The sequence below is a fragment of the Halichoerus grypus genome, chromosome 6 (assembly GCF_964656455.1).
Source record: "Halichoerus grypus chromosome 6, mHalGry1.hap1.1, whole genome shotgun sequence".
In the NCBI taxonomy this organism is placed as follows: domain Eukaryota; kingdom Metazoa; phylum Chordata; class Mammalia; order Carnivora; family Phocidae; genus Halichoerus; species Halichoerus grypus.
This window is the reverse complement of record NC_135717.1, coordinates 95,925,784-95,947,141: the sequence shown is the minus strand read 5'-3', so window position 1 is coordinate 95,947,141 and position 21,358 is coordinate 95,925,784. Positions and strand designations below refer to the sequence as shown.

Below are 21,358 nucleotides of genomic sequence, written 5' to 3'. Positions count from 1 at the left end.
AATGCTAATTTTAATTTTCATTTCCTCAACAACTAATGATGTTGAACACTTTTCCAAAGGCTTATTCAGGTGTATGCTCTTTTGTTGTTGCTGTTGAGTTGTTTGATTTTTATGTTATTGATTACTAGGAGTTCTTTAAAGAGTCTGTAAATGAGCATAATGTTGAATATATGTAATTAGAATATTTTCTTCCAGTGTGTGGCTTGCCTTTTACTTTCTTTCTTTTTTCCCTAAAGATTATTTATTTATTTGACAGAGAGAGAGAGAGACAGTGAGAGAGGGAACACAAGCAGGGGGAGTGGGAGAGGGAGAAGCAGGCTTCCCGCGAAGCAGGGAGCCCGATGTGGGGCTCGATACCAGAGCTGAAGGCAGATGCCTGACGACTGAGCCACCCAGGCGCCCCTACCTTTTACTTTCTTAATTGTGTCTTTTAATTGACAGAGGCTGTTAATTTAATCAAGCCCAACTATAATCTTTTTCTTTAATGGTTAGTGCTTTTGTATATCATATTTAAGAACTATTTACCTGCCAAAAGGTCATGAAAATATTCTTCTATGTTTTCTTCTAGAAACTTTTTTTTTTTTTTTCAATTTAATTCTATGGCCCATCTTGAATTTTTCTTTGCATATGATGTAAGGTAAGATTTTTTCCCCCCCATATGGATCCAATTGAACAAAGCAACATTCATTAAAAGGACCATCTTTTTCTTACTGAATTATACCTTTGTCATGAATTAAGTGACCATTTATGTGTGGGTCTTTTTCTGTACTCTTTATTCTGTTCCATTGATCTATATATGTATCTTTGAGCTCAGGCCACTCTGTTTTAATTAGTGTTGCTTTATGATAAAGCTTAAAATTTGATAATCTAAGTCTTACAAGTTTGTTCTGTAAGATTTCGTTGGCTATTTTTTTTATTATGTTATGTTAATCACCATACATTATGTCATTAATTTTTGATGTAGTGTTCCATGATTCATTATTTGCGTATAACACCCAGTGCTCCATGCAGAACGTGCCCTCTTTAATACCCATCACCAGGCTAACCCATCCTCCCACCCCCCTCCCCTCTAGAACCCTCAGTTTGTTTTTCAGAGTCCATCGTCTCTCATGGTTCATCTCCCCCTCCGATTTCCCCCCCTTCATTCTTCCCCTCCTGCTATCTTCTTCTTCTTCTTTTTTTTTTTTAACATATAATGTATTATTTGTTTCAGAGGTACAGATCTGTGATTCATCAGTCTTACACAATTCACAGCGCTTACCATAGCACATACCCTCCCCAATGTCTATCACCCAGCTGTCCCATCCCTCCCACCCCCCACCACTCCAGCAACCCTCAGTTTGTTTCCTGAGATTAAGAATTCCTCATATCAGTGAGGTCATATGATACATGTCTTTCTCTGATTGACTTATTTCGCTCAGCATAACACCTTCCAGTTCCATCCACGTCGTTGCAAATGGCAAGATTTCATTCCTTTTGATGGCTGCATCATATTCCATTGTATATATATATCACATCTTCTTTATCCATTCACCTGTCAGTGGACATCTGGGCTCTTTCCATAGTTTGGCTATTGTGGACATTGTTGCTATAAACATTGGGGTGCAGGTGCCCCTTCAGATCCCTACATTTGTATCTTTGGGGTAAATAGCCAGTAGTGCAATTGCTGGATCGTATGGTAGTTCTATTTTCAACTTTTTGAAGAACCTCCAAAAAATATGGAATGCTTCACAAATTTGCATGTCATCCTTGCACAGGGGCCATGCTAATCTTCTCTGTATCATTCCAATTTTAGTATATGTGCTGCCGAAGAGAGTACTTCGTTGGCTATTTTGCTGCTTTTGCATTTTCATATAAATGCTTGTCAGTTTACACACACACACACACACACACACACCTCCCTGTTGGGATTTTGATCAAACTGAATTGACTTTGTAGATCAATAAGGAGAATTTTGACATTTGAATAATATTGAGTCTTCTGGTCCATGGACATGGTACATTTCTCCTTTTACTTAGGTCTTCTTTAACTAGTTTCAGTAATACTTTGTGGTTTCAGTGCCTTGCACATCTTTCGTTAGATTTATTTCTAGACATTTGAGTTTTCATATTATTGTAAACAGTAGGGTTTTTCAAATTTTATTTTTCAGTTGGTTTTGCTAGAATGTAGAAATACAATTTGTTATCATCATCCAGCAACCATGCCCAATTTACATGTTTATTCTAATTGTAATTCTTTTTTTTTTTTTTTTTTTAAAGATTTTATTCATTTATTTGTCAGAGAGAGAGACAGAACACAAGCAGGGGGAGAGGCAGGCAGAGGGAGAAGCAGGCTCCCTGCTGAGCAAGGAGCCCGATGTGGGACTCGATCCCAGGACCCTGGGGTCATGACCTGAGCCGAAGGCAGCCGCTTAACCAACTGAGCCACCCAGGCGTCCCTATTCTAATTGTAATTCTTTAGAATTTCCCATGTATATAATTATTCTGATTTTCATTTCTGCCACTATCATGAATAGGTTTCTTCTTCAATTATTTCTTCCACAGTAGACCTCTACTTTTTTATGTTTAGTAAAAATGCTGATCATTTCCTGGTTGACATACATTTCTTTTGATGGTTAGACAAACAAACAAAAAGATTCCACTGTGGTTCACTGAAGTTATTGGGCACTTTGTTGCCATATCCAATTGAATCCAGAATATAACAATTTAGTGAGAAAAGCAAAGAATGACTCAGACAAGAATTTGTTTAATTCAACCATAAACTTCCCATATACAGCAAAGCTCGAGATATCTCTTTTCTGGCTTGGGTTTCCTGAGTCCCACGTTATCTTAAAGTATTTCCCGTGAAGTTCATCTTTAGTCACGGATTTATCTGCCAATTCTAAGGAAAAATTATATTTTCTCACTCCATTCTCTCCTCTTCCTGCAACACAATACGTATTAGCTACTTCCTCTAGTATGTGTTAATATTAACAAGACGTTCAACTTTTCTAGTCCTTTCCACAGTGACATAATCCTTTATAGCCGCTAATTCTTTTTTTATTAAGGCCAAAGGATTTGATTAACTCTAGTCCCTTCAGATAATAATTACATCCTGATAGCTTGATAGCCTTGTATGTAAACTATCTTGAATGTCAAGTTAGAGGAAATATTTTGTATTGCGTTATCAAGAAAATCCAGATGACATCATTTTCACAGTAGACTTTGGCTTAGTTATGGTTTAAAAATTACTCTTGTGAAGAACTGCAAAACGTATATATACATATATTCTTCTAGTTGGAACACCAGCTTAGTGATTCTAAGATTATCCTGCCACTGAGCTAGGATTAACATCAAGGACCTTACTTGGTCTGTGCCTTGTGTAAAGTTAGTGTTTAGTAAATACTTTTTGATTCATTTGAAGAAAGATGTCATTCCAGAACCAGTCAAGTGTTCTTCATAAATTCAAGGGGATCCTCTTTTCTACTATGTCTTCAGAAGAACTTCTAAATTCCCTGGATTTTTTCAATGCAAGAGAAGATGATGTGTTTCTGGTGTCCTATCCAAAATCTGGTAAAGTTTATTTTAATGTATTTTTAAATGTATAAGTACATTTTAAAATGTGTGAAATGTAAGAAATAAGAAGTATAATATTCTACTATATAGAAATATAATAATATAATAATGTAATATACTCCTCTATAGAAATATAATAATTTTTACAAAACATTTATTTTTCAGAATTTATCCATAGGAAATTTAAGTATCATAAATGCTTATTTTAATGAAAAAGCTTGACATTAGAAAGCTGAAAACTGTATTTCGAGAAAATTCGACTGGAGGAATTAGAGCTTTTACTCCAGTCTTGTTTCTCTTTTATTCATGAAAGTATACAGATGTTGATGTACATAATAAGCATAATATCTGTAACATTATAAAGTTCTCTTCCTACTTGTACCAGGCATGGCAATAAGCAATATTTGTTCAATTCATACTTTATGATTGATTTATAAATGAATACTTCTTTTTTCCCGGGCTAATCAAAAAAACATAAGTATTTTTAGTGTTCAATTTTTTTTAAAGATTTTATTTATTTATTTGAGAGTGAGAGATAGAGCAGGAGCAGGGGGGAAGGAGCAGAGGGAGAGGGAGAAGCAGACTCCCCACCGATGCGGGACTCGATCCCAGGACGCTGAGATCACGATCTGAGCCGAAGGCACACTCTTAACTGACTGAGCCACCCAGGCGCCCCTTTAGTGTTCAATTTTATGCCTTCTTATGCAAAGTTTATTTCCACATATAGTTATACACTCATGAAAGGACCATTATGAATAATGTCATTCTGGGGATAATCTAAATTAATTATAGATTCTTTTTAATTTTGAGAGGTGGCCAGGATATATAATATCCAACTGCCTGCTGTGATTTCCAGAAGAGTGGACATGTGTGAATGAGCATATGCTTGCTAGCATGATTCAGTAACTAAGAGCTTAGCCCCTTCAAATCGTGTTTACATTTTAGTCCCTTTATCTGATTGTCAGTCAGGCCCAAAAGGCCATCCCCATTAAAAGACACGGAGTTCATATAGATCTTCCCGGGTGTTTCTTGAGAATAAATATAAATCACATACGTAATTCTTCTATTGGAAAATGGTGTTGCAAATGGAAATTAAATGATTGTTTCCAGAATACCTCAGTATTCTCTCTATGTAGTAGGTTGCTCTGAGAATAAATACACCTTACCCTAAATTGATATGTTAGTTCAGAAAGTAATTTATGATACTTTTAAGGTTCTTTGAGCAGGTGGCTAGTTTATACCATATATAAGCAACCATATATAAAGCTTCCACTGTACATATTGATGCCTATAAATTGATATCACCCACCAGCTCTGGAGGTCCCCTGAATACAGCCCAAAACTGTATTCTCTCTTCTTCACCAGAATAAATCAACACATCTTGTGAACATAATAGAAATGTCATTACAATATTAGTCATGTTTATATGAATATTATAAATAGTTGACTTATGAGCATTATAATTTAAAATAGTCTTAAATTTAAAACATCATGCAAATGAGAGCACTGTTTAAATATTTATTCAGCTATAAATTAGTGAATATTGTTAACAAATTTCGAATTGGAATTACAAATGAGATCAATGGAAAGGAAATAGGCCTGATTAAAACTTTTTAGGAACATTGCTTTCAAATCAGCAAAGCATCGTCCCCATCCAAACTTCTACTGCCCTGCTCCAGTTTACTATTGTCTACAACACTGGAGCATACCCACATTTGCTTTATGTATTCCTTCTAGACTTCATGGTAGCAGAGGATTGTATCTTTACGCTGTTTGAATATAGCATTTGTTCATTGATCAAGTGCTTTGTTTGCACGCCTACTCTATGTTTGCACACAAACAAAAATTAGATCCAGTGGCTGTCTTCCAGGGGGAATTGGGGAGGTACACATAAATACAAGCAATAGCAACTAGACTCTGGTGTGTGCTACTTGGGAGGGACAGAAAGGGTAAACAATTATGCCATGGGAGTGGGAACTCAGAAGACAATTTATAAAAGAGCAAGATGCATGAGCTTGCAGGACCAGTGGGAACGGTGTATGGCAAGATCTGTGTATTTGTGAATTGGAGAAGGTGTTAGAGGTGAGTGTAGCACGGAAGAGTATTTCAAGCTGAGGAAACAGCATAGACAGTTCTCAGTCCCTTCACGCTCTTTAAAATGTGGTTCTTCCTGTAAAATGAATTAACGTCTCTAGCGTTTCAACGAGTGTCTCAGGTTTCAATGGGTGTCAAGGGGTAATAATAACTATTTATAATAAAATTAATGCACTCCTTGCTATTATAACCTCATGCTAATTTTCTATATTTATTTCATCAAGAATTTTGTTTAATTTAAAAAATGCATTTTGTTTTATTTTTATGTGAAGGTACTCACTGGATTGCAGAGGTCATTGGGAACATTCCCAATGCTCGAATTAGTCTAACGTCTCCTATCGAGTTGGGAGACATTTCTAAATTTGACGAGCTAAAAATGAACCGTAAGAGAAGAGTTATTCCCACGCATTTGAGCTACAACCTGCTACCAGCAAATATCAAACAAAAACAATGCAAGGTGAGTTCAGCGGTTAAGGGCAAAGGCTTGGGAGGACCAGAAAACCGGGCTTGAGTTCTTGCTCTGCCACTCTCAATCTGTGTGACCTTGAAAATTTGCTGATGCTCTCTGAGCCTTGGTTTCCTCATTTGATACAGAAACAACAAGATCCATCGAATACAAGGTGGCAAAGATTAAGCTATGTTTTATCAACACATTACAACCAAGACAAGAATAGATGTTTTTCCTTTCATTGGCAAAGCAACTGAAGCTCAGAATGGGTAGGGGGCTTCTTAAAACCACCACAGTAAAGACAGAACCTTAAGGTACAATCCTAAACGGAAGTGAGACTCTCTGGTTGCACCTGGTTTCCCAAGATGATGACCTCTTCTCTGTTTCCCCCTGCCTAGCCCTCAGAGCTTAGGGGCTACTCGAACATTCCCTGCTCCAGTAGGCCTGCCAGATGGTCCATTCCTCTTGCCAGCTTTCCCTACCGGCCCTCAACCCTACTTAGCCTCCTATGTTTTCTTCCTCATTTTGTCTCCCTGCCTTTTTTTCTGCTTCCAAACTCTCTTACATGAAATGTCTGCTCATTTCATGATATTTAGTTAACATTTCATTTTCTTTTCTCAGGGTACTATTCTGCCTCCTCTTCACATCTTTCAACCATCCCCTAATATTTCTTAGAATATTGTATGTGTGTGTTTACTGAGTATCACTGACATACAACATTGTATCAGTTTTGGATGTATCACTTAACGACTCAATATTAGTATATATTGTGAAATGATCTCCACAATAAGTCTACTTAACATGTCGCCACACATAACTACAGAATACTTCTTTTAACCTCTTTCGTCAAAATATGTATTAATGCATTAGTAGTTTGCATTGTCTTTCCCAGGGGATGATACGGACATGTAACGTTGGGTATTCTCCAAAGGCCCTAAAGCATGCTTCTGTCTACCAAAACGAACAGACAAAAAACTCCAATTGGATGGCTAAGGCTTCACATTCTGCCACTTTATCCCTTTTTGTTAAGACAGGGAGTGGATATTTATTTATTTCTTTTTTTTAAAGATTTTATTTATTTATTTGAGACAGAATGAGAGAGAGAGAGAGAGCACATGAGAGGGGGAGGGTCAGAGGGAGAAGCAGGCTCCCTGCCGAGCAGGGAGCCCGATGTGGGACTCGATCCAGGGACTCCAGGATCATGACCTGAGCCGAAGGCAGTCGCTTAACCAACTGAGCCACCCAGGCGCCCGACAGGGAGTGGATTTTTAAACCGCTTTCAGAGCCCTGGGGTTCTGCGAATCTGCTCAGGATGCAGAGAGCAGCTAGAGAAAGCCTGAAGTGTTGAGTTACTCCATAATTTTCTCTTGAGAGGAAGAGAGGATAATGGGGGCAGAACAGGGGGTAAACGTGGCTTTTCACTTCTGAGCACAGTGGCCTTTTCACATCTCTCAAGAGGAACAGGTGCTGTTCATGTGGGTCACACACACAACTCCTGGACTATGAACATCGTACAGAAAGATAGTTATGTATTAAACATGACTCAGTTAACGCTTTCTTACCTACATAACATGTGTCCACCTGATTATCGATTTAAGAGTAAGTGGAACATCTGGTCCTCATGCAACACTGACTTGATCGAAGATAGTCCTATTATATCCAGCTCCTCGCACTGGTTTCCTGAGGTTTTTTTATATGCTCTTACTGCACTCCATACGTCCTTATTATAACCTTCATGACACTGCATTCCCTTACCTGTTTTGAGAGAGCTGGTAACGTTTCTGTCTTGCTCGTCAGATTTCTCAGACCTGGAACATTCCACTCTGCCTGGTCTGCGGTAGGTACTAAACAAAAATGTATTAAATTGAATCCGATTGCAAGGGCAGTGTTTGTGTAAATTGGGAAGGTGGCTCAGATTCCCTACTCTGGGGGATGCAATTATAGAAAATGAAATTCCAAAACATCATTCTTCCTATAAATAAGAGTAGGCAATTTACAAGAAATCTTAGTGTATTTAAATCATGCGTTATAACATTAAAATTATTTAGATTTTATTATGTTAAAATATTTCATATTACAAAAGTAATCTTGTCCTCCAAATGAATAGACAGTTTCTCGAATACACCGCTAAAGAGATAGAGCCACATTTAGGGCCTAAATTGAAAAAGTGTGGTCGGTGGACTGGCAGTACCAACCTCCCCTGGGAGCTTGTTAGAAATGCAGAAAGCTAGGCCTTATCCTGGACCCCTTGCACCAGAATCTGCATTTTAGCAAGATCCCAGGCGATTCTTGTGCGCATTAACTTTTGAGAAACACTGGCCTGAGTCTGTGCTTGATAATCAGTATAAGCTGCCAAAAAATCGTGGCATGTACAGGTTAAGTCCGGTTGCTTTTTTTTAAGAACATGTTTTGTGTGGGGGCTGTTTCCATCTAAAAATAAACTGATTTTTTTAACAGATTATCTACATCGTTAGGAATCCAAAAGATACGGCTGTTTCTTTATTCCACTACTACAGAGATAACCCGAATCTCCCTGGCATTGAAACCTGGTCTGCATTTTTCGAGCTTTTCCTAAGAGGAGATGGTAAATATAACAATGATTTCTATTCATCATATACAGTTCCCCTCCAAATGAAAGCATTTTCCAAAAGTTTAACTGGATCCTAAAGGCCCACTTTCAGAAATACATTTGAATAGATCTTTTTTTTTTTTTTTTACTTCTAAGCCATTCTTTCTCACTTTGCTTCTTCACAGACTTTCTTGTCACCTGTAGATAGTACAGATTTGCAATTACTCATTGAGCTGGTTGCAGTGTTTTTAAAACAGAGATTAATTCCGATCAAGCATCACTTTTTTTTCATGTCATATCAGTTTTGTCAGTGAAATAATTATGCATTGATTGGAGTAGAGGAGGATACAGTTAAAACCTGCACAGGCAGCCTGAAATATGTCTTATGTAGGCCTAGATGGAAAGTAAGACAAGACCAACAAACAACACACACACACACACACACACACACACACACACACACACATTCTCCCTCCCCCTCCCCCAAAAAAGGGGGAAAAAATTCCCCAAATAAAAGAAATGAAAGAATTAGCCATCCTCACACTTGGTTTATAGCAATGAACAAAAAGGAATTTCTCCTGAAAATACTAAAATGATACATCATTTGATTGAGCTGTGCAGCGCACGCATATTGATCCTGCATAACCATGCATGACCTTTGGATTTATTACTTTTTCCCTGACTCACTGGTACCTGGAGCACTTAAAAACGAAAAACAATTCTCAAACCTGAGTTCCCAAGCCTTTCATTAAACAAAAATAATGTACCGAGACGATGCAGAATTTAGAAGAGGCATGATTTAGAAACGGGATCTTATCTCTTACAGCGGTTAGAGGTAGACCTGCTTAATTGTTAGTTTCACTATTTCACTTGCAAATGATTAAGCTTTTACTTGTTACTTTCAGAGAGGCCACAGCAAGTATAACCTTAACAGGACGGTATTGAGAACTCGCTAGCAACAGAGTTTAACACTTTCTTTTGCCGTATTCCCTATGGAAAAATATGCTATGCTCATAATATTTCAGCTCCTCTTTTACAAACATTTAGTAGAGTCATAAAGTTTCAGGGATGACAGGTCTATTAAAGGTCAGCTGGTTAAAATCCCCCACCTGATGTTTGAATCGCCTTTATAACATTCCCAAGAATTGGACCGGCTAAACTTGAACTTCTTAACTTTGACAACAGGTTCACACCCCAGCTCCTGCCCCCAAAACGACACATTCCATCTCGGTACTGCTAAGATGTTAAAAAAAACAAAAAACAAAAAACAACTTACTATGTGATATAGACACTTAGCTAAGAGCTATGCAAACACGATCTCATATCATCCTCAGTAGAGCACACGAGCCAGATGTTATCCTCATTTTACAGGTGAGGAAAATGCAGACGCTGGCAGGCCAAATAACCAGCATAACCCATAAGGAGCCAAGGTGTAAATTCAGGTGTCAGCTCCACAATCTTTGCTCTTAGCACTGTGGCATAACCGGTCCAGCAAAAAGCTGTTCCTCTGATCACTAATGCCTCTTCCACATGATGGTCTTCTAAATATTTGAAGATGGTTAGCATGCCTCACTCTGCCTCAATTCCATTTTTGGAATGAACCAAGTTTAAATACATAAATTATTTTAAAAAAACAGATCTTGAGTCTGCTTTTCCTCAGGAAAAGCCATGTTCGTCTCCAATTATTACACACTGGGGTTCACTACCCCTCCCACTGCTGCATGAGCTCTCATTTGGCTACATCTCTATTGTGTTGCAGTGCCCAGAAGACAAAAAACATCCTCTGGGTATGGTCTGACTAGGGCAGGGTAAAGCAGGCCTGTTAGTGCTCCTGTTCGAGAAGTTACTTTTCTATGAATGTAGTCACAAAAAGGGCAACTCAGTCCATAGGCAGGGAAGCAAACTATCTGTCATAGGGCATTCACCACCCCATTATCTGATGTCATAGCAGAGTATCTGGGAACGGCAGTTAGTTGGAGATAATATTCCAGATGATTCTTTTATACCTTCTTAGGTGTGTTAATAGATTTTTAATTGCAAAGGGATCTGCTGTGTATTATACAATCAGGTAATCTAGCCCGGGCAAACCCTGCTGACACCGGGAGTAATCAGTGAATTGCTAAAGCTTTATAAAATTTACTTGAGTGGGAACAGTATTTGTAAGATAAGGTTGTTTGTTCTCCTGTCAAAGGTAGGTGACTCTTTCAGGGATGTTCTTCGGTGACTTTTTGAAGAGAGGATTTTTTCTCTTGCCAACGACAACATGAAAAACAGGCTATGGAGACAGAAGAATCAAGGGATCTTGATTAAAATTAACCCAAAGTATAATTCTCTACATGGGTAAGAAAGACCCAGGCAGTCTATTTCTTTAGATTCTTTTGTCTTTTTGGAACAAGACGGAGTATAAATTAATTAGTTAATAAGAGAATAGCTGGCTCTCAAATGATGATCAAATGATGATCAGGTTATGCTCCAAAAGATTATTCTGAAATCTCTTTGGGGTATGTTGGAATGCATTTCCCGAAGCAAAGCCACAATGGGCCGAGTCAATCACACCTAACCACCGGCTGTGACTCTGTGACTCAGGGCCTCTTCCTCAGCCCAGCCGCGGGGGGCACAGAAGTCTGGGCTTCCTGACACTATCAAGGGCTTCCGTTGCATCAGCAGCTCTGGGTGGTGATATTACCCACCGGGGCTGGGCTGGATGCCGCTGCCCAGGGGAGGTGGTGATGCAGGTGGTGACTGTGAGCCTCACTTGAGGCAACAGACTAGTTCGCTGCCTAAATTCCTAGGAGAGAAAATCAGCGCTCTTTGCCACCAGGTGTTTGTTCCTGGGAGCGGAGTGTCTGTTCTTAGGTCAACTCCTTATCACTGATAGGTAATTTGGGTCGTTCCAAGATAAAGTATTATGTAAGTCACTGAACTGGCAGTGAGAATGCTGGGAACTGGAGACCTATCAGCGCTTCCAAACACCTGTTCTTACTCTACAGCCGTCTGGGTCCACGCGGGGGGGGGCACACCGGGCTCTGTGATGATGCTGTCACAGTCCCGGAAGTTCGCGGTTCACAGCTGCCTTACGGTTACTGTCTCGCCCCTCACTTCCCCAGGGGCCGAAGCCGTGAACAAATGCAGTTAGTTAGGAGGAAATTATACGTCAGTTTATTCAGAACTTTAATGTTCAAAAGTTATATGGCACAATGTCTGGCAGACACTAATGGCTTCATAAATGCTTATTAAATGGATCAATAGCATATCTTCAGAAAATTGCGAGTGGAGGAGCTCTTTTATAATTTGGGCATTAGCTAGTATTAAGTCTGTGGATAATAAGGATGCATGGAAAGATGCATACCCAGAATTTTAAATTACTCTGTTTTATGCTTTAGATTGTCAAGCTAATCAACTCTCTGTGGCACAAGAAGTTGCTCACTTTTTGTTTTTTATCATCATGGTTGATAATTTATTTCACATGATAATATTTTACTTCAAGCCCTGGACATTTTTGAGATCTGTCAAATTAACAAAACAATAAAAGAGATAATATCAACCACTGGTAAAGCCCTAACACTGTATTTTTCAGCCTAAGATAATGAATAGAATTCTTTTCTCTTTTCTCTCCCCCCCGCTTTTTGAGGAAGTTTATTAACTTTTTATGTTGAGAACTTAGAAAAAGCATGTCATTTTACCGGAAGAGAATGATAAATTCTCAATGTTTCTCTGCTTCTCCCAAGATCCAAAGTAGTTATCAGAACACAATTATTGGGAAAATGTGTATCTCTGTATTTCTGCTGTCATTCTGATGATGATAAAAAGATGTTTACCAAAATAAGAAAAAAACAACACAGCCTTATTAAAAAATACAACCACCCAGCTTCATTTCACAATATTGTATTTAGTTGAAACGGTAGTGTTTTAAAATTGAGCTCTTCTAAGGAAAACTCTTTTTTAAAAATATTTAAAAAAAAAATATTTAAGATCTTATTTCATTTTTAATTATTGAGTTCTAGTAAACCTAACTATAAGTTTCTTCATAGATAATGAATGACATGGTATTAACATATGTAATTAACATTTTCTTTCTTTTTCATTTTAAACCCAGTATAGTTAACATACAGCGTTATATTAGTTTCAGATGTGATTCAACAATTCTTAAGTAAAAGTCTTTCACTCCAGAGTCTAATAACGTGTGTGCCTTACTTTGCCTACGTTGGTGAAGTGGGAAGAACCGTGGGATGCCAAGCCATGATCTTGAATATTAACACAATTCACTTTCCTTCTAGTTGTATATGGATCCTGGTTCGATCACGTTTTAAGCTGGGAAGAGCACAAAAATGACAAAAACATTCTAATTATATTCTATGAAGAAATGAAGAAAGTAAGTCCTTCCTAACATTTCAACAATCCAAATTTAAGTCAAATTAAGTTAAAACAGAAAATCAATAAGTTCTGTTTTCAGGGTTGAGGGAATGAATTTGGTGTTTTGATGAGTTACACTTTAAAAAAAATAATTTTTCTTTTGCTCAGGATCTTTCTAAAAGCATCAAGAAAATAATTACTTTCCTCGGCATAAATGTGAGTGACAGCGAAATTAGTAAGATTGCTCGGAAAACATCATTCAGTGAAATGAAAAATAATGCAGCCAAAGAAAACTGTGATCCAAATCATACTATCTGTGCCCTCACATCTAATAGGAACCTGGTATTTAGAAAAGGTAAGTCAGAAAGGGATGTGGTACTTTGCTTGGGGCTTATATTTGGTAGTAGTTCCATTTTACCATTTTAAAATCTCTCATTTCATCATCGTGCCCCCTATCTCTTGCACAATGGATTGCTCATTGTCATCCCTCAGTGAATGTTTATTAAACGAATTTCTTAAATTGCATTATTTCCAGACATTGAGATTTCCATGCCCAGTTAGGAACCAACTGAGAGAAAGACACGGGTGTCAAACAGGTGGAAATGATAAAACTCCTTGGAGAATGGGCCGCAGGTCTGCAGCCTGGCGCATTTGCTAATAACTTACCCTCAATTTTGCATACGTGCTTGCTTAGTCACAATCAAATGCAGTCCTGCCCCTGCACTGAGGCAGCCCACAGAGAACATCGTGGAGAGAGGTACATGACACATGCTTTCTTCGGAAGAGAGAAGGGAGCTGATGAGTGTGGATAGTGCACTTTCCCAGAATCACCAAAAAACTCACCGCATAGAAGTAAGGCGTAGACAGAGAAGCTAGGAGAGCTATCTCAGGGCGCTCCTCTGTGTGAAAACCCAAAGAGAAGGAAATAAACCTTCTCTACTACTTCCTAACATTGAACTTAGAAGCAGTTTGGGTACATCTGGATATAGAATTGTTTCGAAATCCGTGTGAGTTTTAGTCCACATCCGGGGGGGAAAATGTTTGAACATTTTTCAAGTTTTTCATAATTTACAATGACAAAATTTTCTACATTTAGGTACTCAGGATTCCTACTAAAAAACACACCTTTGTTTTCATTTTTTTGGCTCATCTGAATAGAATTCCTCCCCACACCAGTATTTGCTAACTCATATGGATCAGATAGTGTCTTAACTTTGCAAATTACTTTGGTCTTTTTTGGTGGTTCATTTTTTATTTTCTTACAGTTGCAAAACCAGGGCTGGGAGGGAGGAGAGAACTCAATTCGGCAAATATGTATTAATAAACTATTTTCTAAGAACTGAGATTCAAAAGTTGGATAAAATAGTCTTGTCCTTCAGATCATACTGGAGGCAGTAACACAAGGTGATGACAACCCTACTGGTAGTCTGAGCAAATGTGAGCGGCAACATGAGTAAGGGAGAGAGAATTTTTTCCTAGCAAAGTAGGTGAGGAGATGACATTGGATCTGGGACTGGACACATGAGCAAGATTTTACCGGAAAAATGACAGGGAAGAAATACATTCCAGCAAGAGCTAACAACAAGAAGAAAAGCCCAGAACCACCACGGAATTGGATTAGGGTTTCTTTTAGAAAGAGCAGGTAGTCTCCTGTGCTGGAGGAGTATATGACGTGTGGAGCAGAATGAGGGAGATAAAAATCGGAGCCAGAGAACAGAAGCTCTGATGCACATTATGAGGGGGTATTCAGTTTTCACCCATCATATCTGACTAAGTTGGGAAATTTTACTCTCATGAGAACAGAGGTAGTCTTTGACCTGCTCTATTAGTGATCATAACAAATACCTCCAGGTGAAGCCATATCAATATAACCGTCACTAACAACATTAATTCTAATGAATTTAAATTCTATCTAAAAGTGGTTTCCTTATATAGGATCTGACAAAACACAGAAGGTTAACACTGATACTAGTCACCATGAGTGCCTATTGCTAAATTTGGACTATATGAGGAATTAAACACTAGGATGGGTCCATTCACTTTATTCCTCTATTAGCAACCTGAACTTGCTGTAACATTTGAAATTATACTCGAATCAAGAAGAGAGACTGACTGCCCAGCCCTGTGATATGTTATCGGCACAGTTATTGCTTCACAGGTGCGCAGCAGGGGAGTAAGTGACATCGTTATGTCTACTTTGTCTGCTTTTATGGATTTTTTTTAAAAGATTTATTTATTTATTTGAGAGAGAGAGAGGGAGGGAGCACAAGCTGGATGAGCAGGGAGAGGGAGAGAGAATCTCAAGTAGACTCTGCACTCGAAGCCCCAAACAGGGTTTGATCTCAGGACCCTGAGATCTCAACCTGCACTGAAACCAATGGTCAGGGGCTTAACCGACTGAGGCACCCAGGCACCCCGGCTTTTGTGTTTTAACTAAGTTTGGGTGAGACATTTCTTTGCCTGCTCTCGTAAAACCTAGGACCTTTATATATTTGAATCTTCTTTTCAAGAAATAACTTTTTAAACTGTACATATTAATATGCAACCATTACTGAGGAAATTAGAAGCAACAAATAAGCAAATGAGGAAAAGAATAACCCCTCATCATCTTATCACCGAAAAATGAAATCATTCACATTTTATTGCAAATCTGACAGATTTCTTTGGTGAATACTATACATTTAAATTGGTTCTTGTCTGTTTCCAATTTTTCCAGGAGCAGTGGGTGATTGGATAAACTACTTTACTTCAAAGCAGAGGAGAGTATTTGATGAACTATTCACAGAGAAAATGAAACACAGTGAACTAGCAAGACGCTTTGAAGATTACTCTTAATATAACTGGGAAATGAAACCACTTTCCAGGGGCACCTGGGTGGCTCAGTGGGTTAATCATCTGCCTTCGGCTCAGGCCATGATCCCGGGGGTCCCCTCGGGGAGCCTGCTTCTCCCTCTCCCTCTGCCCTTCCCCCTCACTCATGCTTGTTCTCTCACGCTGTCTCTCCCAAATAAATAAATAAAGTATTTATTTTTAAAAAAGACCACTTTCTATTTTATGGGATGCAGTACTTGGGGATTACATAAATATTTTTTTACCAATATGAAAAGCAGATATTTCTTTCAGTGAGAAATGGACACTTCATGAATGTGTCAAAAGTGTCATGTATGAGAGACTGTTTTTACTATATTTGGTGATAGGAGAGAATTATTAATAAAAGGAAGTATGCAATTTTGAAATGACCAAATTATGTATCTGCTTTTAGGATATTCATAAGGCAAGGAGATTACTTCTATTCAGAGAGAGCCTATTACTGCGGGTGTTCTATAAACTGCATTAACGGACAACAAAAGTGGTGAGGGATTATCTAAAATAGGAAATGTCTGAGAAGAATTTATTTTCTGCCTATTTGGACACGATGACCTCTAAACAAACATTTTCATTTCAACACTCCCTGGTGTCTGTGTAGAAATCTTCTCCATTGTCATAACAATGACAAACATAATCTTACTAAGGTGGAACACTTAACAGGTAGATCATATCAAATGATCACAACCCAGTACACTGGTGAAAATGAAGAATGAAAAGATACTCTTTCACATTAAAGTAACACTGGTATGGCATTGCAGTATTTTCTTTATCTTTTATAAAGTCAATTAAATTACAGAATTTCTTATTTTCCAGTTGGTTTTCCTTGGAGTGTTTATGATTTTTTTCCAGTATTTCAGAATGTGTTCTTTCTTCCAGTAGCATTTCCAGGATTAATTCAATTTCTATTTTTCTCTCTCTCCTGTAATGAGCATTATTCTGCAGCTTTAGTCTAGAAGACGTTGTCATGAAATTTCAGTGAACTTATAAGGTTCAGGATTATTACCTAAATGACAATACACCATTCATGAGCATCTACATCATATTGCTTACATCTGTGCCATAGTATCTAACTCAAGGCTGCCAAAGCGATGGGTTGAGTGAGTTAACTCAACCAAACACTCTGCTTTTGTACCTCAGTGTATTGCGAATCTTATTTCTAGTAATAAATCTATTGGGGGTCTTCTGTATCAGGTTTATCACTATTCAGGAAGTATGAGATCTTCACACATCTCCTATATATACATATTTGTTACAAATAAAATGTATTCCAGAAAGACAATCAGGTGTGATCTTGGTCAAGTGTTCGTCTTCACGTTGGAGCTAATTTCACACTTAACTCTCCCTGCAGTAGATGTGTAGAGAATGACAAAGCCATCACGGTGAGACGAGGACATCTGACGAGAAAGCAAGCCGAGAAGACAATGACGGCTGGTAAAGGCTCCAAATCCCATGAGACTATAGCATCTTCTGGCGAGATCGACACGATCACTGAGAAGGAAAGAACTGACGTCAGACTGTATAAGATATCATAGAATTTTAGATTTGTAGGTAACTTTGGGATCACTGTAATCCAGTTTTGATGGAAAATTGCTTAAGGTTAATAAGCTAGGGGTGTAACCAAGAGCCTTAATTCCCGGATTATTATTAGTCAGTCAGAAATAATTTTTGAGCACCTTCTACGTGCCAGGCCTTAGACTGTAGGGATACATGAAGAACTTGAGAGAGTCCCTTCTCTCAAGATACTTACATTGTAGTGCGGGCAAATATATAATTTTTTTTTTTTTAAAGGAAACATTTGAGATATGGCAGGCACCAAGAGGTGCGGTAGAGAAGGTTCCCTGGGCTTGGAGGCGTGGCGAGCAGTTCAGATTTCGCGCTGGCTGGGGGTTTTCCACGGGGGAGTGAGACGTCCTGACAGACGCTTTCCCCAGCATGACCGCTGGCTGGGGACGGCCCCAGGGGTCCAGGGAGGAGGCGGGGAAACACGGCTATTACAGTGGCCCGGGGGAGAGAAGAAGAGCACGTGGACAGCGACAGTGTTGTGGCAGAGATGAAATGGTGAGACAGGGCCAGTTTCAGTCTCTAATAGGGCTACTGAGCCAGCTAACCTACTAATGCCGGAGTGAGAGACAGAAAGAAACAGAAGTTGAAGCCTCGATTTTTGGCTGATCAACGGAGTATCTGCGGGGAGCATTTATTCAGATGCAAGGCTTGGCAGCTGAGTGAGTTGGGGGGCGGGTTGGGGGAGGGCGCGGGGCGGGGGGGCTATGGACCGAGACTTCTGTTACGGCCGCGCCGTGTGAAGCGTCTGTTAGACACTAGGTCATTGGTTGCATAGAAGACTCTCCGATGGCTGGGGCGTTGTTCCCCGGGGCCCAGCGCGAGTGTTCAAGAACGTGGGGGGCGCGGGACGTGCAGCCAGTTCAGGGGGTTTACGGAGCGCCGTGGAAAGGAGCGTCTGCGTGGTGACAGCATTTGCTGGGGACCTGCTGCAGGCTAGCTGGATCTCCCCGCCTGAACTCTGACCTGCCCGCCTTGCTTTTTCACTTCCTTGGAGCTGACAAACTTAACATGCATTTCCTCCTCCAAATTGCCTCTCGCTATTCCCCCGTTGATCCCCTGGGCACTGATTTTTCACTCTTCTTCCTTCTTCTCTCTCTGCCCCTCCTCTCTAGTCAATAAATAACTGCTAAATCCAACGATTCTGCTAAGGTTTTCTAGGCGGCACTTTTTCACTTCCATCTATTTGTGCCTCAAAGGCATTCCACCCCGTAACTGGTTTAACACCAGCCCTAGGAAAGCGTGCTCCATAACTCTGTCCCATGTCCCTGTTGTTCTCCATTGCCCTTCACTGGCCCTCCAGGGACCCTTCCCTTCCCACTCTTACTCATTCGGGCCTTGTATTAGGAGGTAAATATCTGTCTCCTATTCTAGTCTGTAAGGTCCTTGCCAATTAAAGCCCATGTTCTGTTCATTTTGGGATCTTGCACCACACACAGCCCGGGACAACCCTCATAATGGGTGGTTCACAAATGCTGGCTGTGAATTGAGCTCACGGACCAGTTTAATGCTACACGTTCTAGAAAACTCAGTTCCAGGACTGTCCCCACTTTGCCCTTATTTTTGTATTCTGCTAGTACTTCATGTCTGCCTTAGTCAGTTCTGTTTTCAACCTGATGCTATATTCTCTTCTATTATTACTTAACTATTCACAGTATGTGAATCTTTTCCTCCCAATTTTATCATATCCTTACAGAGAGGCTGTCGGCGTCTTCTTCAGTGACCGATGCAATGTATTGCCCTCAGGAATTGTCCATCAAAGATGTGTTGAATGAAAGAATGAGTTAGTGAATGACTGATTTGAAGAATGAAGGAACACATTTCTGTCTCTCTACCTGCTTAGCTTCTTGGTCCTGTGGGCATGAGTGCTTACAATTATATTTAATTCCTTGTTTTCCCTCCACTTTCCAAATCAAACCAGTCACAAAATACTATTGATTCTTGCTTTTTAATATCTCTTCATTCATTTAGTGTGTAATGAAAGACCTTATCCATCTTCCTTCAGATATAAAGGTAAGCAAAGATGAATCATAAATGTTTGTAAGGATAGCCTGTAACTGTCACCCACCTACAGGGTAAATAAATCTGGTGGGGAGGTCTGTGGGGGTTTGCATAATGTCTGTGTGCTTTTAACCTTTCCTTACTTTGTTATAGTTTTTCCTTGTAATGTGTAAGATTATAAAGTAGAGATGCTTTTTTATTTTTAAGCAGCTCATGCGCACATTTAGGAAATATTAATTACCAGTGTCAAAGAGGAATAATGCAACATTTAAATAATATTCACATTGGTTTTATTTATTTTTAATTTAGTTGAATAAAAGAATTATTGGTCCTTTTTCTAAATACACAGACCTACATGGAATTTTCTAAAGAGTTAGCAGGGGAAGAAGTGGGAAACGGGGCTTCAGACTATTTTGGATGAAAAGCTACAGGAAACAGGAATAAGTAAGGAGTCATCTATCCACCTAGCAGCCCCGTTGATAATTAGGAAGCGAATTCTAGAGAAACACCATGTCTCTAAACACCATGTAAGTAAGGACAGTTTGGATTATTATCCTTCCAAAGCACAAGGAGCATAATCTTAAGCTATAACTAAGCAGATTTGGGTAAATAAATTTGGGCATTTTTGTTGTTGTTCATTTGTAATGTAATCATTAGTAGCTTAAAATCTTCATGACTACTGGTATAACAGTTATGAGGGTTTGCTAATCCTTAATTGTCGACTGGCTGGGTTATCCTTATCCCTGGCATGATAAGGAATATCTCAAACTACAATTCATGAGAAGGGTACAAATCTGAGCCAATGTATGTCTGTGACATACATGTATGTATGTACATTTCTGAACATGTAATTTTATTCAATTCAAATGTGGTATTTATTTCAAAGGTTTATATTAATTTACAGTATCAAGTTTTATCAACTAGAGATGAGAAAATATAGGTCTTTAGATGTTGTCAGTTTTTTAGATGGCTCCTTCATTTTGTGAAAGTCTCCTAGTCTATGGAGATCTGGATAAATGACAACTGAAGACAGATGCAGTCATTCCGAAATGTCCTTGCAACAACTAGCCAGATTTGAGGGACAGAGGGCGTATTTCTGGGTCATTGACCCAAAGAGAATTTTAATTAAAATAAATTAGTGAAACCAGCTAAGTCCTGCTAGGTAGTATACAGTTGAGCTAGAAAAGGATCCAGAACCATCGGGTAAATATACAAGTGAATAATGTTAATAGTAATTTTGTTCCAGAAGGTCATTCTAGTCAATCCAATAAATATCTCATTTTGTTCTTCTTTTGCTTCCACCTGTACCCTGTTTGGTGAGTGGTTAGCTTCTGATTTATAACTGAGGGTATTAGGCTTCTGTCGCCCATGGGGTGAAGTCATGTTTCTCCTCTGAGATTCATGTAACCTAAGCAGGAATGCCCTGGGCCCTGTAGGGAGTACAAACAAAACTGAGTCCCGAGGGTGATGAGGCTGCGGTGACAGGCTTCGTCACCGTGTTCTTTCTGGGGTGTCAGCCAAGCAAAGGGCCCGATGTGCAGAAAGGGCAAGCAAAGGCAAGGGCCAGTGAGCTGGGCAGGCCTCGTTTGATAGCCACACCGTGAGGGACAGCGGCTGCTGGCTCAAGGAAGCTCCTGGCTTCTATCAGAGATGCCGGCTCCGAAATTCAAAGAGAACTTGGCCAGTAATTCTTATTTCTATAAAATGAGGAGAGTGTACAAAAAGACCCCCGAGGGCCCATGTAGGTCAGACCTTTCCCTTGCTCTGAACTGCTTCCCTCGGGGGCACTGTGCCTGAGACGTAGGAAGGATGAGGGGTGCAGCTGCAGGGAGCAGGCAGAGGAGGGGAGGAACAGGACTCAGCCATGGGGTGTCATTCCCCTGCTCACACTGGGCCCTGTTTTCACTCGGA

The 21,358-nt window shown here is 39.4% G+C and overlaps 1 protein-coding gene and 1 non-coding gene across 2 annotated transcripts; one reads left to right on the top strand and one right to left on the bottom strand.

The window, feature by feature from the left end:
• Positions 1-1,712: 1,712 nt before the first annotated feature.
• Positions 1,713-1,819, bottom strand: LOC118552661 (U6 spliceosomal RNA). The gene has a single exon (XR_004925632.2). It is a non-coding gene; the product is annotated as a U6 spliceosomal RNA (small nuclear RNA).
• A 1,587-nt stretch (positions 1,820-3,406) lies between these two features.
• LOC118552635 (sulfotransferase 6B1-like) lies at positions 3,407-15,853 on the top strand. Its single transcript, XM_036119168.2, has 6 exons — positions 3,407-3,551; positions 5,921-6,105; positions 8,554-8,680; positions 12,943-13,037; positions 13,187-13,373; positions 15,735-15,853. Exons 1-6 carry the CDS (start codon positions 3,407-3,409, stop codon positions 15,851-15,853), a joined length of 858 nt encoding a protein of 285 aa, XP_035975061.1.
• The last annotated feature ends 5,505 nt before the right edge of the window (positions 15,854-21,358 follow it).

Bases quoted from the DNA above. Each gene is read 5' to 3' on its own strand.
- LOC118552635 (XM_036119168.2), top strand. From the start codon at position 3,407: ATGTCATTCCAGAACCAGTCAAGTGTTCTTCATAAATTCAAGGGGATC. The intron at 8,681-12,942 runs GTAAATATAACA...CTTTCCTTCTAG, and splicing joins GCTTTTCCTAAGAGGAGATG to TTGTATATGGATCCTGGTTC. The intron at 13,038-13,186 runs GTAAGTCCTTCC...TCTTTTGCTCAG, and splicing joins TCTATGAAGAAATGAAGAAA to GATCTTTCTAAAAGCATCAA.